Source organism: Myxocyprinus asiaticus, chromosome 9, assembly GCF_019703515.2.
Source record: "Myxocyprinus asiaticus isolate MX2 ecotype Aquarium Trade chromosome 9, UBuf_Myxa_2, whole genome shotgun sequence".
Taxonomy (NCBI): domain Eukaryota; kingdom Metazoa; phylum Chordata; class Actinopteri; order Cypriniformes; family Catostomidae; genus Myxocyprinus; species Myxocyprinus asiaticus.
This window is the reverse complement of record NC_059352.1, coordinates 29,307,731-29,330,299: the sequence shown is the minus strand read 5'-3', so window position 1 is coordinate 29,330,299 and position 22,569 is coordinate 29,307,731. Positions and strand designations below refer to the sequence as shown.

Here is a 22,569-nt window from a genome sequence, read left to right as displayed (position 1 = left end):
TATTATTTAATAATTTTCCACTTGTAGTTTTAGTCAAGGTTTCTTGCACCAAAAAGTCATTTTCAACACTCTATCTCTTATCCTTCAGAAATAAACTGGAAGTTTTTATTGTCAACATAAAACAGCATTCACAACCTATTCTCAGTAAAACTGGATATCAGACGAGAAAAAAAAATAAAATAAAAAAAAAAAAAAAAGTGTTGCGACTTGATTTTATCCACTGGGAATTGATTGGATTATTAAAAATGGGTGTTCCGGATCTATGAGCTCTACACGTTTTCCCAGGCCATTAGTATGAGTCACCCCTCCACCTCTCAGCCTGGTCTATTGAAACTCAAGCAAGGTAATCCAAATGCATGGGTCTCCACTCCTCATCGAGACAAAGACCTAGTTTTGTCAGCTGGGTCACACTTGTGTGAAGAAAAAAAGGAATTGGCCCAGCAGGTAAATAGGAAGTTGTTGTGCTATAACAAAGATGTTGGGTTAACCTAGTGACCCTGTGCCTCAACTCATGGTTCACCCTCATCTCAATGTAATTATCAACAGGTCACCTTTGTGAACCCCCTTAGAAACATTGCATTCTGAAAGCAAAAATAATGTTTCAGCCAACAGAACACAGTTTTGTGTGTTGGGTGGTGTTTAACCACATTGTTGTACTTCACCTTCACCTCATCTGTCTTTTCAACAGTAAAAAGCATGGAGGCAGAACAGTCAATGGCTAGACCTAAAAGTTCTGTGAGTGCATGCTGCAGCACAAAACAAACAAATAAATAAATAATTTGCAATGAAAGAGGGAGTGAATAGGTTTTGTTCTATGTTGAAATATGAATGCACTGCACTCTCCTCGCTCAGAGATCTTTTGTCGAAAAAAGAAACACTAAAGAGAGCCATGACACTGTTCAGCTCTCAGTTATTGCTCTCTCTTTCATCTAAGGTGCACACTAATTCAGAGGCCACTGCATACTAGATTACATACTTATTTTGCATAGCTGCGAAAAAGAAAATTGCATATTTGGTTTAAAAGGAAGCAAATAGTCCAGCTTTCTTTCTGCTTATAAATGGTCTATTTAGTTATTTTACTAGTTCTTTTCATTTCTTTGAATTCCATTTGGGCCTGTGTTCACAGAGTCACGGATCAGCTGAGAAAAAAACAGTCCAATCATATTTCCTCTCTGAACTGCATCAAAACCACACAGAGATAAATAGATCTTATTTATCTTATTTTTCACTGTGGCTTAACGTCAGGTTAATTAATGAACAATGCTGAGTTTCATCACTTAGTTAATTGCTGGGTACGTTTAGAGTCATAGAATAAAAAAAAGATGACTCCATTTAGAAAATTGTTTCAGTTTTCATTCAGTCTCAAAGAAAAACACAAATCTGCTATGTGAGGTGACCTCTAGGTTGTTTTATTTTATATGTGACTGAGCCTCAGAGAAGTGTCATATCATTCCTCCAAATTATATGATCAAATCCAGAGCTGACCCCCTGTATTAAAGGGTTAGTTCCCACAAAAATTAAAATTCTGTCTTCATAAAAATAATTTACACACCCTAATTTTGTTCCAAACCTGAATGGAACACAAAAGTAGATGGCAGAATGTTAACCTCAGTCATTATTTACTTTCATTGCATCTTTTTTTTTTTTTCCATAGAGTGAAAGTGAAAGGTGACTGAGGCTAACATTCTGCCTAACATCACATTTTGTGCTCCATCATACAGGTTTTGTATGATGTACACCTTTTTGGGTGAACTATCCCACTCTAACACCTATACAGTGCATGTGAACCTAGTTGAGTCCCATCCTCTATCTCTCCCATGGCTCAGTCCTGGATTCTGACAGTGCAATAAGATGAATACAACTTAATTACAGATATTTTAAATAGCCCTTTCTTTCTCCTCCTCATTCAGCCTGCAGCCAAACAGTACTTGTGTTCTGCCACGGCACATAAACACGCACAAAGGAAGTTATTAGCGTAGATGGAAATCAAATTACTAACAGTGTAAACCGCTCTTCTACCTTGCTCTCATGCCTGTAATTACTCAAGCTTATAGGACTATAATGAATGCTAATGATGTTCTCTTACCAAGTTACCAGACCCTCACAAGAACCTTGTGTTCTCCATCTTATTCCAAAGTCTGTTATTATGTTGGCATGCCTATATCTATCTGGCCTCCTTCTCCTTCATTAAGGAACTATGACCACAACAATCAAAAAATGCCTTAAAGTTACATAAGGAAGCAGTTTACCAAAAAAAATCTTTATCTTGTAACCCTGAATGACACACTGGACTAGGCATTTGTATGCTTCATTTTGTTTGTCACTGATTGTACTATCCTGTATGCTTTGTTAACTATAATTTTGTGATTGGTTAACTAGGTTTTATGACATTGATTTCTCTTAGAATTTCTGGATTGTTCCAGTCAGAGTGTTGCTTATTCAGACTGTCTCTCTCTGTCTAAACACAGAAGGAGATTTGATTTTACAGGTTATGTGATTTCCATAGAGACAAGTTGAACTTGGACAATACATGGCTGTTTTGGCAGGACAAAGATGCTCAGGCAGTGCATACAATGGACTCCAACTAAAAATGTTATTCATTTCAATGCACTAAAAGAAAGCATCTTCTTGGGCAAATCAAAATATAGAAAAATGGCCACACTTCTGACTTCACAATATACGCTGGCCTTGAGAGGCATTCAAATAGAGTGTTTTTCATCTGTTGAATAGAACTAAGGATATGTGTGGATCTGGAGGAAGCACACTATACATAAAAAAGTACTGGATACAAGAACCATTTAGAAAACATTTGAACACAGGAACAAAACCTTTGAGAGACAACCCAGGAAGAATGAAACTTAATCAATAAATGTAAAACACTAAGAGAGGATTGAATTGACTCGTAAGGCACTTCTTTTGGAAGGTCTTTTGTGTTTATTTTTGAAAATCTCTAACATTTTATTGAAAAGAGATTAATTATCACTTGTTTCCCACAGTGTGAGGGATAGTAAGTTTAATTCCTCTAAAAGTGACACACAAATGGGCATCAAACATAAAAACAAAATTTGAGGAGATAAATTTCTCCTTCAAGCATTAGGTATTTTTCTGAACATAATGCTCATTTGAGAAAATGTCTTTGTTATTTACCTTTAACTGGAATGAAACCAGGGGAATGAATAGAGGGTGGATGCCATTGATACTTTACCAATAAAATGGATTTGTGAACATTTCTTTGTTAGCCCACATAGAGAAGCAGGTGATCTGAATAACAGGTGTTTTGAATATTCTGAATATTCAGTCACATACTTGTATAGTAGAGTATTATTTAATAATTTTCCACTTGTAGTTAAGGTTTCTTGCACCAAAAAAGTCATTATCAACACTCTCTCTAATCCTTCAGAAATAAACATGATGTTTTTATTGTCAACATAAAACAACATTCGCAACATATTCTGAGTAAAACTGGATATCAAACAAGAAAAAAAAAAAAAAAAAAAAAAATGGTGTAACTGGGAATTGAATGGATCATTAAAAGTGGGTGTTCCTGCAACATAATCACACAAGAAATTGACATGCAGCTTCCTAATGTTGGTAACATTTTAGAATGGTTTTATTTGTAAACATTTGTAAATGTTCATGAACTAACAGTGAACAATATATATATATATATACAGGGTTGGGGAGTAACGGAATACATATAACAGGATTACGTATTTAAAATAAAAAAAATAAGTAACTGAATTCCACTACAGTTACAATTTAAATCACTGGTAATTAGAATACAATTACATTCAAAAAGTATTTTGATTACTGAAGAGATTACTTTGCATTTTATTGTCATTTGTTTCATTTAATATTTAGTCCTTTCAGAAAACATTTATACATATAAATGTTGTGATCCAAAGTGCATTTGAACAGCAGTGAAACACTTTCTTATGATGTCACATTCATACAAGCAGACAGAGAAGTAAGGCTGAAGTAAGTTTGGAGCAGAAGAAATAGAAATAAACCTTGTGTAAATTGTCAGCTTTACGTTAAGCTAAAATGCTATTTCTAGCCATTTTACATGCATGTTACCAGGCATGATCATATGACTTTTAATGACTCTTTTCAGTGTACAATAAAACTTTGCTTTTCAGCATCACATAAACTACACAAACTGCTTTTCAGCAGTCACGTTAAACACACTGACACCCATACACACAGACAGTTTCGTGCATCTCTCTCTCTCTCTCTCTTGAACTGCCACTCTGTCTCCTCTTTATCACTCTCTCGGCTGATTGCGATAATTCTCCCCAAGCCATCCATCCTTAACGCTCGGCCATGCCCTGCTCACCATGTGTGTGTGTATATATATATATATATATATATATATATATATATATATATATATATATATATATATATACAGTAGTGACCAAAAGTGATGTCTGGAGGGGATATTGGCACAATATTTGCTTTTAATGACTGTACGTGCTCGATTAAACCATCAACATATGAGGAGTACGTAATATTGGGAAGAAGAAAACACTAAAGTTGGTTAAGGTATTTAACTGACAAAATTATTTGGCAAAAAAGGCAAACTACAGCAGATCATGGAATATGGGTTTAATTCTAATATGCAAAAAATGCACAGAAAAACAAAAAGCTCACAGGAAATAAAGCATACATTGACTACAATGTAATCAGTTATTAATATTTTGTTGGTCCTCCCTTGTTTTTGATTACAGCAGCCATTCTCCTGGGCATTTACTCAATAAGCTTTGCACATGTGTCATGCGTAATTTTTTGCCAAGCCTCCTTATATTCTTCCCAAAGCTGAACTTCATTGGAAGACCTGCATGACATATGACGATTCAGGTTTAGAATTTCCCAAAGGTTTTCAATGGGATAAAGGTCAGGGGACTGAGGAGGCCACTTGAGGACTTCAAAACACTGGGCAGCAAGGAATGCCTTCGTTGCGTGCACGGTGTGCTTGGGATCGTTATCGTGTTGGAAAATACACGTTCGATCTCCAAACAGAGCCTCCACACTCGGCAACATTGTGTTCTGCAAGATGTCCAAGTATTGGTCCATTTTCAAAGTGCCAACAACTTTGTAGATCCTTCCAACACCTGCCACAGGCATGCATCCCCATTCCATTATGTTCCCCCGCCATGCTTAACGGTGCCATGCATGCATTTGGTATCAAAATGCTCCCCTCGTCTCCTTTGAACATACTTGACACCATCCGACTCCAGCATGTTGAATTTTGACTAGTCGGACCACAGAACACCACTCCAATCTTCACTCCAATCCTTATGTTCTTTGGCAAAGGCAAGACGTTTTTTGCGGTTGACAGAACTAATAAATGGTTGCTTTACTGCTACACAACCTCTCAATCCAGCCTCTTGTAGCCGTCGCCTTGCAGTGCGAAATGAAAATGGAGGTTCCTCACCATTGCCAGAACTCTTCCAGAACTTTGGAAGCTGTTTTGAAGCGGTCACACATTGAGGTGATTTTCATTCTCCTGTCAAAACGCTCGCTAGTCTACCTTGGCCGGCCACATTGTTTTACATTCTGCACGGTACCGGCCTCACGGTGCTTTGCAATAATTCTGTGGTCAGTGCGACCATTCAAATCCAGCACATGGGCAATATCTGAAGCTGATTGACCACATTTAGCCATTTTGACAATAGCCTCTTTGGTTGCAGAGGACAGCTCCTTCCTCTTTGCCATTTTCACCAAAACCCACAAATTAACATCTAATTCTATAGCCAACACCTTAATTGACACACCTGCAGCAATTATAGGGTGGGAATAATGAGTGCAAACTTTGTATGACATATTGGCCAAAAAAGATGTCCGCACAGTTTGGCATGAAGCTCGTTAGCAGAAGCAGCGTGTGAGTCTGAGCTCCACCCCCTCAGGCCTTCAGAATTTCCACAGAATCCCTCAACAGTGCAAATGAATGGGCAACTAAAGTCAGATTGTCAGATTCATCAGCCAATCAGATTGATTTATTTGTTCTTGGTGGGTGTGATTTTTAGGATATGTCCCAGTTGAGGCCTTCTAGCTGGTCTTGAGTGACGCAATCACGCTTTAAGTGACGTAATTTGAAAGCGAGCGTGAGATCTTGCTGACAAGTCGACCGTCATTACTTCCGTTATCGCCATTGAGAAAGAGATCCTTATGGATTTAAAAACACGAGATGTTCAGCATGACTGTGTGATTGCTTAATTTATTTTAATAGGAAAGGAGGACTGATTTTCACTTCAAGCAAATTGGTAAGTGCTTTTTGCATTGTTATAGCAACATCAGGAGTTTTCTAAGTGTAAATTAGGCTGCTTGAGCATTCAGTGTCGGATAAAATTTTGAAAAGTAGTGCTGCATTCCATTCAACTCGGAAATTTGGATTTTACAACTTCCTACTAGGAAAAGTGCAATGGAATGCATCTTGAAGTCAGAATTACAACTTGTAGGCTCGTGCAGAAATTCTCAACTCTGATTTCGCCAAGCTACAGGGGCATGATGTCACACAAACATGTCAACACTCGAGATATACAAAGTAAGTGATAAACTTTCATTTTATTAAGTAATATAGATATATGAGTTTGTTTCCACATTACATGATATTAAAGCTTGTTTAAAAAACTGCTGCAGAAACAGGTGTATAAAACATGGTAAATTATAATCTCTTTTGATAATCGTACACCTGAAGCTCAAATGCTAGCGCTGCAGCATTGCTTATCAGTTGGGTTGCTAGGAGACATCTCTAATGAGAGTCAAACCCCTGCTAAGCTAACGGGAGCATTGCAGTTCCGAATATCGGGGAATGGAATGCATTTATGGTCAGAGATATCAAGTAGGAATATCCCTCATCCAACTTGAATGAAATGCAGCATAACCGTGTACCCTGACGAAACTAAATGTATTGCAAGCAACATTTAAATCGCAAATATTATTAGATAGATTTTTCCAGGTATTATAGACCTCCTTTGTAGATTCATATGAAAAAATATGATTTTTGAATGTCTGTTCAGGAGACTGTTCAACAGTCATGTTGCAGTTAAAATTAGGCTTGCTTGAGCATTAAGTGTCATTTCAAGTTCTGGCTTTCGTGCGTGGACATGATTTTAAAATGTCGATTGGTATGACTAGTTAGCTGCGACATAATGTATGATGCCAAAGGCATAGGGTGTCTTATTCATTGTGAAACTGTGCTTTCTTAATGGCATGAATCACACTGAAGGCCTAGACTTTATATACATGGCCTGCCACTGATATATATATATATATATATATATATATATATATATATATATATATATATATATATATACACACATATTGCAGAATTTATTCATCTTTGTAAATGTCGATTTATGAACATACAATTCATAAACAGTTCATTGTTAGTTCATGTTGGTTCATAATGCATTAACTAATGTGAATGTATAAAACCTTTAATTTTACAAATGTATATGTTGAAATTAACATGAACCAAGATTAGTAAGTGCTGTAAAAATATTGTCCTTTGTTTGGTCATGTTAAAGGGATAGCCCACCCAAAAATGAAAATTGCCATATAAGAAGTATATGACTTTCTTTCTTCTGCAGAGCAAAAACAAAGATTTTTAGAAGAATATCTAGGCGTAGGTCCATACAATGCATGTTAATCGTGATCAGGCCTTTGTACCTCCAAAAAGGACATTAAATCAGCATAAACGTAATCCATCAAACTCCAGTGGTTTAATCAATGTCTTCTGAAGCGATCCTGTTGGTTTTGTGTGAGAACAGACCAAAATGTAACTCCTTTTTCACTATACATGAATGAGGCTGGGGTTAGGGGTAGGGTTAATAAAATAGGGGTAACTTTATTTTGATGGTCCCAAACAGATATTTAACTGACTATAAGTGACTTATCAACTTGCTTGCTATAGCTAGTAAACAGTGTTTCAACAAACATTCAGTAGACTTTCAGTAGCCTGTATATAGATCTCTATTAATAACCTACTTACATTATTGTTGAGAACATCAGTTCATTAAAAGGTCATTAATAAAGATCTTTATACAGGCTACTGAAAGTCTACTGAATGTTTGTTGGAACACTGTTTGCTACCTATAGCAAGTCAGTCGATAATCTGTTATTTTGCTGCTGTTATACAGGCTATTGAAAGTCTACTGAATGTTTGTTGAAACACTGTTTACTAGCTATAGCAAGCCAGTTGATAAGTCACTTATAGTCAGTTAAATATCTATTTGGGAAATATAGGCATTCCTGTTGACTGTATTGCATTATTTACAACTAATTATGGAGGACTACTCTGCTCCTGAAATACTGCTGGAACCTACTTTTAAGGAGCCCTTTTGAAGATCAAGAATACCTTCAAAGGCATCTCAACATATCCCAAATGCTGACCTTTTTTTTTTTTTTCTTTCTTTTTTTTTTTTTTTTCATTATTTGCTGTTATTGCTGTAGCCTTTATTGCATTAATGTTAACCTCCATTATTACATGGCTCTCTGTAATACCTGATTTCATTGCATATTAAGCTGGGATAGAAGAAGGTGTTTTGCTGGTAAAAAAAGATTACACACATCAACCTGTAAATTACTGCCTTAACTATAAGCAAGATAGTAAGCAAGGCTACTTTGCCTACCATATAGCCTAAATAGCTATTTGCCTCTTGGTTAACATTAACCAATAGGAAAATAGCAAACTAAAGTTTAGGGTTAGGGTGACCTGCCCCCAACTCGGAAATTTGGGGCTCATGTAGTTTTCCACTGGTAATTATGACATTGTGATAGCTTTCATTTTCTCTCATCTTGTAAGTAAATGTTATACAATTACCAATATAATTATGTAATAATTCCAACATAACAATTGAGGGCAGCATGATAACTGCCTTCAGTACTACATTAACTAGAACAACACTTAGGGGTTTGAGGTTTGCTCTCGGATCCAATATATTTGCCATTTCCCCATCCTTCAATAACATCCTCTTTGGAAAGCCTGCATTACATTGTGACAGGTTCATAAGATAATCTGTGGTGAAACATGCTGCACAAAATGTTAAAGGAATAGTTTAAAAATTCTGTCACTATTTACTCACCCCAATGTTGCTCCAAACCCCTATGACTTTCTTGCTTTTGTGGAACAAAAATCATGCACTGCATTTCAAGTCTTCTGAAGTGACAATAACTTTGTATGATGAACAGAATGAAATTTAAAGGGACAATTCACCCCAAAATGTAAATAATCTCATCATTTACACACTTTCATGCTATTCTAGATGTGTATGACTTTCTTCTGCTGAACAAAAACAAAGAAGAATTTTAGAAGAATATCTCTGCTCTTCTGAAGTGATGCAATCAATCTGGGTGAGAAACAGATCGATATTTATATCCTTTTCCCTATAAATCTCCATTTTCACTTTCAGAATGTGAAAGTAGAGATTTATAATAAAAAAATGACTTAAATATTGGTCTGTTTTTTACCCACACCTATCATATTACTTCTGAAGACATAGATTTAACCACTGGAGTCATATGGATTACTTTTATGCTGCTTTTATGTGATTTTTGGAGATTGAAAGGTCTGTTCACCATTCACTTTCATTGTATGGACCTACAGAGCTGAAATCATAGTGGAATCATATCATAGTGAAGAAAGAAAAACTCATTAAAAGGATGATATTCTAGTTAATAAAAATCCTTATTTTAAGTAGTTTGGCAACCAAAATATTCAAATATTAAATTTCTAAGAACTTCATACAATGCAGTTTAAACTAGACTTTTTTAAATATTTTTTTTCTTTCCATTACCCTCATTTGTCATTGACCCAAACACAAATGTTACATATCAATGATGTAAATGTAAAGTAAGCAAATGTCACTGGATATAATCTGTGCAGTGGTTTTCATTATGGACACCTATGAAAGTAAACCTTCTCAACAAAGCTTTATGGTCCCTCTCAGGAGAAAAAGGAGAAATTTAAACTTTAAATACCATTTTGTTTGACAACCTTTTCAGCTATTTAGCGACTAGAGAGAGAGGGAAAGAGGGAAAGATGGATAGTTGTAAAGGTCAACTCAAACTTAGATCATAGAGGCTGCAGTATATTAGAGTGATACAATGGTTGTTGAGAAATATAAATTTCTGCAAATGCAGACGCATCAACAAAAGACTGCGTAAATAAGAAACCCTGGAAAGACCATGACTCAGAGTCGCTTAGAGTCGGGTAGCTAACAGGTGTGATTCATATGGGCTAATGAGGCTGAATCATTTAAATGCAGTCCTTGCTACACTCAAGTGGGTTTAATTAAGCCTGATTACAAGAGTTTTTCCTGCTCTTATCCTCTCTTTAATATGCCAATGTCAGTTCTCAAGTAGAAGACCTCATGACAATGCAGGCATGCCACAACCAAAACAGGTTTGTCAAAAGGTTTAGTTTTTAAACTTTTCATAAACCAATGGCGAGTCAAGTGATTTTTTTTCTTCCGGTAATAATACAGCAGTACTTTTTGTCTGATCTGAACAGGAGAGATAGACTGTATGTTTGTAAACTATCCTAAATTCCTTCCAGAAAAAGAGATTAATTTAGTCTATCTAACTACCGTACATCAGTATGATCTGTGGTGGCTCCCTAAACAAATAGAGAGAGAAAATTAAATATATAATAAAGACAATAAGTGAGAGGGGGTCTTAAAACATCAAAGACTCTACTATCTCTGTGCCATGTAAACAGTGAGTGCCTTTCGTACATTGAGGAGCCCTATTTAATGATTCTATGGAAGATTGCCACGGCGACAAGCATCCTGCAATAAATAAAATTAACAAACATTTCTGTAGGGTCTGTTCAAAGGGAAAGGGAGCCCAATGTTTTTGTCCCGATAAGTGGTCTATACATCCCTCCTGCTCTTTTCTGATTAGTCTAATCCAGTGAGAAGTGCGTGCCGGGGTTCTGATTGAGTCAGTCACCGCGGCCCCTGAGGGGAACCCTCCTGATAAGTGCCTTTACCTTTCACCTCCACAGCCCCACGCACACACTGCCCTAATCTCATTTGGACCAGGAAGACATGCTCTGGCACGGGGAGCAGCGATTAGCATCCACTCAGCTTACATACTCTCTCTTTTTCACACACGCACAGTCCTCCACAGACCTACAATCAGACAGACCACTACACCCTATTTATGCCCAGAGAGAGAGAGACAGATAGAGTCAGGCAAACAGAGTATTGCCCTGGCCAGTTTTCGTTTCAGTAGTTTTTTGAATTACTTTTGAATTTATTTTATCTGGTGGATGAATGTGAACAGCTTCTCAGCACTTCATAATATGCATATGGAAATGACAACATCACAGATTAATCCATTAAATAGTAAATACCTGATTTACATGTAATTTTCTGCATTTGTATGGCACTGATCTAACTAAAAGCAACAACACAGTAAGCTTTTATTACAGTAATTGTTTTTTTGTGTTTTTTTATGAAAAATTAGTCTGAAACTTTCAAAAATTAGTTCTGTGTGCTTACTGTAGACATGAAATAGTCTGAAGAAATCCCCCTTGGCCCTCACAAACAGCAGCCTTGCTGAAAATGATTAATTTCAACTGTCATTTTAAAAACACTCTAATCTCCTTTGTTGGGACTGATGTTCCTCTAAGAAAAAAAGTGATGAGTTGATATAACTGTGAACAAAATTTAATTACCTTTGACGTGCACCCTACAGGAGAACTGCTCTATCTTTTCTACTCACCTGAGAGTCTGGGAAGCAAAGGTTATTTCTGACAACACTTCTCTTAGAGAGATACATTTGTGAGGATCTTAATAAAGTAACATGCTCTATTAGAAATTAGAATTTGAAAGCAGACACTGTAGGCCTTTCATTGCTTTGTCTTGGTGTGCATACAATTCAGAGATACATTTGTCAATAACATTTTCATCCCATTAATTTCTGGACTTCCTGATTAATTCCATCATTAGAACTCCTGCTTTTTCACTACACTACATTGTAAAAAGTGGTAACCTGTGATTGTTACCTCAAGAAGCTATTTCTACTTGATCTAACATTTAAAATTAATGGTTTTTTTGGTGTAACCAAATGATTGATGTTACCAAATGCTGCACATTGTTTAGGTTAACATTTGTTTTCAGAGTACAGAGGTCTGACCTAAACCCAGTGATTATTTTTCACAAATTCAGGCTCAGCTTTGACACAGGACAGTTGGTTGTTCCTTCAGGGTCATTTGATTGCTGTGTGTTCCTGACAGGGGATCTAGGTGACTTCTGTAATCTGCAAAAGACAAGTGACATCTGGACCCACAAACCAGTCACATGTGTACCAGACCATTGACTGGGGTTTAGGCTTTCATCAGGTAATATGCTGCAAACCGGAGGATGATTGACAGCTGGTCAACCTGCATGGCAGTGAGTGTCATGGAGCCCAATGATGTCTACAGACAAGATTATTTCGCTACTGCTTAGACAACATCAGTGAATAATGCAGTCATTGTTAGGAGAAATGAAAAAGCACATAATAGGACAGATTTTTTTTACTTTTTTTTTTTTTAGGTTTTTTATGCATTCATGAATCATGTGATTACAATGGTTGGATGTGCTGCATATGAAAGTCTCTGTAGGGACACTGAACAAGGGCTATACTCACTGATAAAACGTACATAGATTTGTTTGTTTTTCACTGCAGAATGAACCATCTTTGGTCAGAACCTCATAAGCGACTGAACTGAAATGAAAAAATGGGTGAAATTGCCCATTTCCGATTGGATAAATTGGATATTAGGAAATGACAGGACGAAGAGAAAACAGGAACAGACACAAACCTACTTAATCCACATGAGCATCATGCAGCACATTATGTTAGAGCATGTGTACCAACCACTAGGCTATAGTTCCAACAGAACTATTTTTATTGATACTTTGCAGTATCGCATAAAATAGAAGTATCTTTGAGTGTCTTAAAAAACCAGTAGGCACTGTCATGATGACTCCATTTATTCGTTTGCCAGTTCCTTTTTTAAGGAATTTCTAAAACTCTATTTAGGAAATACAGACATAGTGAACCAGATCTATCTGAGCTACTATTAGATACCTAACATTCCATTCCAAAAATGGAGAAAAGGAAACGTGCATCATTTGTGGCTTTAAATTAAAATATCCCCCAAGCATTGTATGCTCTCTCCACTTTGCTGACAAAAGGCCTTCCATAAAATGCAAGTGAATGGGGTCCAAAACTTTGAAGCTTCAAAAAGTGCACAGAGGCAGCATAAAAGTAATCCATAAGAGTTCAGTGGTTTAATCCTTAACAGACCACAGTGTAACTCAGTTTTTTACTATAAATCTTGACATCTTCAGTCTCCTTGATGATCTTGATTTCAAGCTCAATTACTCTTCCAAGTGCCGTCTGGGGCTCTGCGCGTGCGACAGGCACTAGGAAGTGTATGAGGATGAATAAATTATGCGAGAATTTTCATTTTTGGGTGAAATATTCCTTTAATAGCATGGTTTTGAATCAGCAGATCAGTGTTAGAAATTACTATTTTTTTAATTGATTGATTTTCAAAGGCATTTTATAGCTGTATGAGATCATTTTTTGTCTAGCCATATAATACACAGTGTACTGTTCATTCACATCAAATACTTGAACTGAATCAGTTAATAAAAAAATAAAAATTAAATCTTAATCTAATAGTATAATAATAATGCACAAGAAATAATAGAACAATGAACACTATTGTAGAACACATTTTAAATTGTCCCCAGGTTTGGTTAAGCAGCTTTCTACTGTCTACTATCACTGTATATTTTGATGTAACCGCCTATTAATGTTTTGGAGTTGTGTTCTTCATGTTCAGTTTGATCCAAACTACTTTATATTAGATCTACATTCAACAACACTTGCCTCTGAGACAGCTAACACAGATATCTATGGTGTCTGCAGAAGTACTAAACTCATAACTGGATCAAACTGTAGGCCTAGAAAATAAAATATTGAATGCAATGTTTGAAAATGGATGAATGCACTATAGGGGCATTTTGTTTAAACATTTTAATATTTGAGACATTTTTGTTACTTTCTGTGACATTTCTCTGCCAAGCCCAGGTAAATTTCCAACTCTATATATCTTTTTATATAGAAATAGCACGCATGAGCATGTTCACTTGGTCACGATGTTTATGCAACAAAATATATATCAGCAATGGAAAATTTGGTACGTTTTGGTACATAAAATATTTTTCCTTCATTTCTAAAGACATTTCAATTGTGAATATGTCTATTTATTGCACATGTCAACACAAGGTGCCTCGTGAAGACCTGTTATATGCTCTGCATAAGCCATGTTCTGAATCTCCTACAGTACTTGTCTTTTATCTATTGAAATATTACTGAAGTAGCTCTTTCCACTTGTTTTCATATTTAAAAAAATCACTACTATCAGCTAATGTAATGTGAAGGTATGCAAATGAATAATGGGATATTTCAAACCAGAAATCATTGCATATTTATAAACAACATTTCTCTCTGCTCTGTCTGCCATCTTGGATGACACTTTTCATTGCATTTGTAAGTAGAAATTAGGTAATATATATTATATATAAATTTGCAAATTTGACTTTGACCTAAGAAATGACCTTAAGTTGACAAATATCTATGCAAACAGTCTTCAGGTATTATGTTATCTGGAGTGTGTTTGCTTCATAATTTAATTTTTATGCCACCATAAACACGCAGTGCACATTTCAGTGGTCCACATTATCAGACCCTATTTTCAAATAAAGCTAGCAGTTTAAACTCTATTCCAGGATGATCAACACAATAAATCAAAGACAGTGTCACGTTGCAAAATTTTTGAGCCTATATAAGGTTATGAAATATTGTCATGAGGTCTTCTACTTGAGAAATGACACTAGTTAAAAGTGTCTTTCCATGTGTGTTTCAGTTTCTTTTGTGCCTGGCAGTGCCTATAATAATAACACACTGCACAAGAAAACACATGCTATATCATCTCCTCTGTATCTTTATGCAATGGTTCTGTTAAGAGTTGACCTAACCTCAAATGTCAGCAGAATGATGGAAGAAATAAAGTTGGGCAAAGTTAGGTCTCCCTCTGTCCTCTCCTTTAGTTTTTTTTTTTTTTAAGAAGTCCCCTGCTATTGGTTACAAGACCTACAAGCACATAATAATTACTGTGTAGCTTAAACTTATGACATCCTATGAAACAGGAGAGATCAAAAGTCAACAGATGTTCAGTGCCATAGATAGAAACAGTATAGCACAAATGTGTTTTATATTCAGAGAATATTGTCAATTATGAAGTTAAATTTCAGTAATAAATAAATAAATAATAAAATACATTTAATTAAAAAAATAAACGCGATAATATGGTTGGGGTTGAACTTTTAAAGTAAACCAATCAGTTGAGGGTACAACGGGGCTAAAGGCAAACCATAAGGAAATTATGCTTTTTTTTTTCTTTTTTTTTCTGGTCACAAAGTGTATCAAGATTGACAAAATAAATGTCTTTTTACTGATTATTAATGGAGCAACATAATTTGTGTGAAGAAATTTTTTAAATAAAAATATTGATTAAAAATATTTTTCTTTTCTTTTTTAAATGTGGCAAGGGAAACTTTTACCCCATAATAGGCCCCCAGGGGGATTTTTACCCCAAATGCTATCCTTTCACTTATCGGGCAGTTAAAAAAAAAAAAAAAAAAAACGTTTGATTCAATCACCTTGAACAAAACTGAAAATTTTAAACCTTATTGTTCTTTTTATTGTTTTTATTTTATTTATTTTTTTTATTTTTCAAACCAACTGCTAGACACATTTGATCTCACACACATTTTGTGTGTCAAGACAACTTGTGGAACTTACCATGATCTTTGATCCCCCCCAAGAGAATCTGAAAATTACTTTTTCTGGAGAGAGTCATTTATTTATGCTGTATGAAACAGGATGAGCCCTGTACGTCACTCTTTATATTACAGGTGTTTATGTCAATGTAATTACGTAAGTACTGAGTAATGAAATACATCATTTATAAAGGTAACCATTTGGAGGAGCAGTTGGTAAATATATTTCGTTAGTATTTTTACTATTGTAATTAATTGTATTAATGTGTAGCCTAAGATTAAACATGAACACTCCATTATAAAGTGTTACAGACCTATCGTGATAGAAATGTGGCGGGTAACGACGGCAGAACATCTACGGCAAAATGTTACTGCAGATTTGAAAGCTACATATCAACAAGACTTTTTAAAACATTAAACGACTTTAGATTTAGATCAGTTAGAATTTTTTTAAGAGAAAGGGCTAAAGCAGACAGCAATGCCATGATTATAAGTGAAATCCAAACTCTGCGAAATAGTTTGAAATACCTATAGCGTCAATAATGAAACGCCATATTCCGTAGTCGCAAAAAATTGCTCCTGTCTCAGGAATTCGAGATAAAGTTGTCAAACTTTAGTCTTTCTCGAAATATTGACATTATCCAAAAACTTTCCTCATATATATATATATATATATATATATATATATATATATATATATATATATATATATATATATATAAGTAAACCTATCCTCAGTTTAATGGGGAAAAATGCATATTTGATACGGTGATTTAGGCCTTAACTTTTAAAATGCTCTTTAATAGATGAAAATAGATCCTGAATAGCCAGGTAGCAGGCTTGTGGATTATTTTAGTTGTTGTCTATTAGACTGCTCGGTGTGTGTGTGTGTGTGTGTGTGTGTGTGAGAGAGAGAGAGAGAGAGAGAGAGAGAGAGAGAGAGAGAGAGAGAGAGAGAGAGAGAGAGATGCATCATTCACTCTCTTTGAATCGGTTGGAGGGGTAAAGTCTCAGTGTATATCACTTTCCCGACTGGACCCGCACATTAAACCACCGAGGCATGATTCCTTTTCTCTTCCATATTTCCTTATCAGCTCCTTCACCGTTTCATTTCTTTCACATGAGAATTCAGGGACCCCCAAATTCAAGGCCGGCGCTTCAAACAACAGCACTGCGGTTTACTTTTCTTCAGTCCAAATGCTATCCCAGATCCAATTTTAGATAGACGAGGCTTCAGCAATGATGCTTTTAAGACTTACCGAGAGAAAGAGACAATAGTTAATTTTTTAAAATGAGATCAGCTTTACACCAAACCAAATATATTGAAATATTTATAGATATACTATATGTAAATTTAGTTTGAGATAAGCATGTCTTTCAACTGGTAAAATTACATAATTAAATAATTTACATAAATAATTATTATATATGTATATGTAAAAAGCATCAGGAATTATTACAACAACAATTAGGTCTATTGTTATAGTTATAGTAAAATATGCATAGGACTATATATATATATATATATATATATATATATATATATATATATATATATATATATATACTGTATTACAACAACAATTAGGCATATTGTTAATATAGGCCTAAATATATTTTACTAATTCTAACAATAGGCCTAATTGTTGTTGTAGTACTTGATAAATATTAATTATGAAAACTGCATCCATCCCTGGGTCTGGTTCTACAGTAAAAAAAAAAAAAAAAAAAAAAAATCAGCCTTGTTGTCTTCGTCAGTATACTGTGCTGAAATGAAACAGGCCTACAAAATTAGCATGGCAAGATTTAGCGCAAGATAGTCATAAGCTACATATCAAGCTGAATTCTGCGCTCGTGATTTTAGGGTTACATTAGAAGACAATAATGCAAATGACCCATGGCATTTAATTAAAAGTGTCATGTCCCCTCACTTTTGTTTCATGTGTTTTATATTTTCCACTAAAGTGTTTCAGAAAGAAAGCGCCGTGTGTCCCCTCCTCATTTAATTTTATCATTAAATGAAGCATATAAATGATCTGAAAGCACAGCCTGTCGCATTAAATTAAATAAAATAAAGAACAATTATCCTCTCTTTTTCTCTGATCTCCTGCTGAAAGGAGTCTTGGAGAGATAAGGCAGATTGAATTCGGGTCCTCCGTTGAGCTCAAATAAAAATGTCTCGGAGAAGAGCTACAGATTTAGGGCTCTATAATTTCAAATCATAATTTTCACCTCTGTTATTATTATTATTATTTTTTTTTCCATTTGTGTTTTGTTTGCGACGTTTTATTTCCGCAGACTGCTTTAGAAAATAGTTCAATATGGCAGCAATAAGCACAGCTGATTAATAGCTGTGAAGGGCTCATAAATTAACATCTAATTACACCCACATGCTCTTAACTTAACTAAACATAATGCCCGGAATTGTCATTCATAGTCAGATGGTCTTGGTTGATTATCTAGCTTAGTTTGTTTTATTATTATTCATTGTATATCGTGGCATGTTGCCTGGATCAATGTATTAAATTATGAAATGATTCTAGAGTCTTAATGTAGCATGACTGGACAGGATTCTGAACTATCAAATTTGGTAAATATGTAAGATGGGAAAGGTTTAATTTAAGATCAGGTCTTATTGTTTAAACGCAGAGAATATACACATCTCCCTGCCTTTTTATTAGAAGTGCTCCTTAAAGTTGCCTAATTATCATCGTCCAATTTCAAAGTTGAATCTGCATGCTTTAGGGGGCTCATGTAAAACTTGCTATTCGGTTAAATGGAGTATCACCCTAATTTACAGCGGCAGATAAGAGCACAGTCTGTCATAGAAATCTGAGCCCCCTCCCTCCCTTATACTGAATTGCACCTTGGGCAATAGTGCAGAATCGTGAATCTTAACTTCTTCCAGCATATGTTCCTGGCAGATAAGTAAACAATCTGGATGTGAAATGAAAATTTTAATTAATACAGTAATGCTATTACACCTCGGTGTGCAAATCCCATTCCCCATCCCTCCGACAATAGACAAAAGTGCAGGCCAATACCAATCCTCTGTTTGCAGCCGAAACCCAATTGTTCTGCAAGCTTGTTTCATTTGAGTGAATCCCATACTCCATTCAAATGACTGCTTTAGTTTCAGCACAAAAAAAAAAAAAAAAAAAAAGAAAAAAAAAAAATTTAAATACATGAAAACTTGTACCCACTGTGTTGAATTCCATTATTTTCTGAATCTTGACCAATTGTGATAGAAATATAGACTAGCAATAATTCTTAGTAGGTTGTTACACATAATACAATAGAACAATTAACAGAATTTTGAAACAATAAGAGTAAACACATCTGGTCTTTTTAACATTAAGCATATAAGGGCTACCGAAGATTACGTTAGTGGCCATTAAATTACTATTATATTTTAATCTATGACAGTATATACCATTTAAAATATTTAGAATTTACGGGCGTGTAAAATCCACAAGCCAACGACATGTGAAGTATCCATTATCAAGTCATTAATTATTCTTGTTTTATAAAATGTAACTTAGTAGAGTGTTTCTGTCCGTAAGGTTTTAAGAATCTAAGAGCTGTACTCGATTTGATCGGTAAAACAGGTGGAACAAGCAGAGAGTCCCTCAAGGGTGAAACGTCTCCTACACATCCACACATCAAAGAGTGTGTTCGCCTTATTTCAGAGACATGACACACATACAAACACGCACCTGAGTGCAGAAAGTTTTACATCGTGAACGCAGCAACTTATGCATATTTAAAGGAAAGTGTGAGCTCAGAACTAAGAAAGAAAGAGAAAGAAAGAAAGAAGCCAAGTGGAAAATGGAAATGGTAATGTAAACTGACATCTTCTAAATCTGCAGTCTTCTTCAATGTGTCAGCCGTGTTTACAGGCGCTGCTTTGCGATAATCGATATAGAATATTTGTTTTAAGCACCAGACGCTTTGTTCAATTGTTTTTATTGAAAATTGTTGTGTAATACTAAATGATGCCTCTTACTCATACCACGCCTTCTTCAGTCCAATTTCCATTCTATTGTAGATCTCAGGGTAAATCACAATTCATGTTCGCCCTCAGTTTCCCTAGGCGTCCCGATACAGTAATTGTTTTGCCATTTAATTTGGACTCGCGGTCCCAACAGAGCATTCGGGAACGCCACGCGTTGACAGAGTTCATCTTAAATTTATGCCGAGAAGCCAGATGGTTATTACACAGCCTCTGCCGAAACGCTGGACCATTTAAGCAGTGCTTATTGAGAGGATAATTATTTTAGATATCTAATCAGATGAATTTCTCTTTCCGCAGTAATGGTAGGCCTCTGTCTTGTGTATGTTCCACCAAATTAAGTTTCATTTTACTACATAAATAAAAACCAATTCTATAAAAAGCATTTTTGGGTTCACCATACTCTTTTTTTTTTTTTTTTCTGTTTTGTCACCACTATATAAGACCATCGCCAAAATGAAGATTCATTAATAGTTCAAATATGCAATTTAACAAGGTTTATGTATTTTTTTATTTATTTTTTTTTTTTTTAAGACGAAATGTCTTTATTCAAAATGTCTTTGCTCGGCAAATGAACAAAGAATCGAGGTATCACCCTTTTAGATACATTTTCCTTTCCATTAACATGACAGGATTTAAGTTACCATCGCAGATAAAAATACAACATGAACTGCTTCGTTTCAAACTTTAAGTTCTTTCTGCAATCAAATAAACGAGTGACACTGAACCACAGGGAAATAAATAATAATAAAAAAAAAAATAAAACAATAAATGCCAAAATTAAAGATATATATATATTTTTTTTTTTCATTTGATATTTTAAATAGACTAATTTTAGGTGCCGGTTTGATCATATAAACAATATAACCCGTATATAATCTAGTAAACGCTGAATTTCTCACTTTGAAATCCCTATAGTCATATAATTTGAATTTCAGTGTGCCAAAAAAATAAAAAATAAAATAAAATAAAAAATTGTAAATACAACAAGCTGTACAAGACACATGAATCCCAACCGTTAACTGTGCAAATCAAAGTCATTCAAATAATAATAATAATAATAATAATAATAATAATAATATATGATGATGATAATAACAATAATATTAACGGTTAAAACCAAATTACCATTATTATAGCATCAAATTGTACATAATAAATAAAATTAAAGGCATCCAAATCTGGCAGCCATAGTAATAAACGTTTAAACATTTACATTTCTTACAGTTCTGGGCACCTGTCTTACATCTATTCCAAGATCCATGCTGGGATCCAAGGAACCTCTCCTAGATGGTGAAAAGTTCATGTCCACACGGCCTCAGTATAAATGTCTCGACCATTCCTTCTCTTCTTATGTACATGCATTGCTGTATTCAAGTTTTCAAAGAGGAGACTGTTTAGTGGTAGAGTCACATAGCAGCGGCATGTGCTGATGAGTATGGGTCAATCCCACTCTTGGTCATACCTGGAAACAGTATGTAGGCAACAGGCGGCTGTAAACTCGATGCCGACCATGCGGTGCAGTTACAGGGCACCACATACCCAGGGTTTGTGGGCGATGGGTGAGTGTGGGTGTGCTGGCTGGGGCAACCCAGGCTCCCGAAAGCGCCGTTCTGGTATCCCAGAGATGATGCGTAAGGTAAAGTGCTGGTGGCCAACGTGTGCGGCATCTCTGTCATCTTCTGGATGGCGCTGGAACTGAACTGGCTCGGGTCGAGAAAGGAGTAAGGGGCAGATGTCGGTGGCAGGAACGCACGGGCTTTTTCCGAGGAACCTAAGAGAGATTCAGAGACCGGAAGTCCTTTCAGGTGATCCGTGTCGCCCAGGTAGGGCAGAGGAAACACGTACCTGTCCTTCTTCAGGAGGTTCTTGGGTTTGCGTCTGGGTCTGTATTTGTAGTCTGGGTGTTCTTTCATGTGTTGAGCCCTCAGCCTCTTGGCCTCGTCGATGTACGGTCGCTTCTCGGATTCAGAGAGCAGTTTCCACTCGGCGCCAAGTCTTTTACTTATCTCTGAGTTGTGCATTTTTGGATTCTCTTGAGCCATTTTTCTCCTCTGGCCTCTTGACCAGACCATGAACGCGTTCATGGGTCTCTTGATATGATCGACCGGTTTTGACATTTTCACAGCGTCCGTTTAAAGTTCCTTGTTAAAATAGCCTAACGATAAAAAAAAGTTTTTCAGCCAACCAAGAGAAAATAGTATTCACCTTATTTTGCACACAGACAAGGATCATGCCACTTCTGGAGAGCTGGATAAGTAGGGAAACGACATCAGTGAATGAAAAAAAAAAATAAATAAAAATCCAGTAATTCTTCCGTGTTTGTCGTGAAGTTGAAAGATTTTTCGTCTTCAAAAAGATACTGTTGGGCTGAGAGAAGAACAGCCACGCGCGCCACAAAATCCAGCGCGGGAAGCGAAGTCTGATCGCGCGCTTTTTTCTCTGAGGATCTCGCGAAGCACCTGGCTGGGAAATGAGGAGAAGCGCGTGAATGAGAGCCAAAAGCGGTGAAGTTCAAAGGCTGGGCTGGTTCGCTCTGCACGCGATCTGACATAATCGCAGGGCGTTCACGCGCCAACCTGAGCGCCCAATCAGCACAGAGAAACCCACATAATACCTACCAAAATATGTATATTACCACACAAACAAAGATCTGGGAGGGAAAGGAGGTGACTCTCTTCCCTCCCCAAATCCATTTAGTTG

The 22,569-nt window shown here is 35.9% G+C and overlaps 1 protein-coding gene across 1 annotated transcript; it reads right to left on the bottom strand.

Moving 5' to 3' along the window:
* Window positions 1-20,359: 20,359 nt before the first annotated feature.
* sox14 (SRY-box transcription factor 14) lies at window positions 20,360-22,368 on the bottom strand. The gene has a single exon (XM_051707511.1). It carries the CDS (start codon window positions 21,984-21,986, stop codon window positions 21,276-21,278), a length of 711 nt encoding a protein of 236 aa, XP_051563471.1. The 5' UTR covers window positions 21,987-22,368; the 3' UTR covers window positions 20,360-21,275.
* Between the last annotated feature and the right edge of the window lie 201 nt (window positions 22,369-22,569).

Excerpts from the sequence above, each read along its gene's own strand:
- sox14 (XM_051707511.1), bottom strand. The coding sequence starts at position 21,986 with ATGTCAAAACCGGTCGATCATATCAAGAGACCCATGAACGCGTTCATG.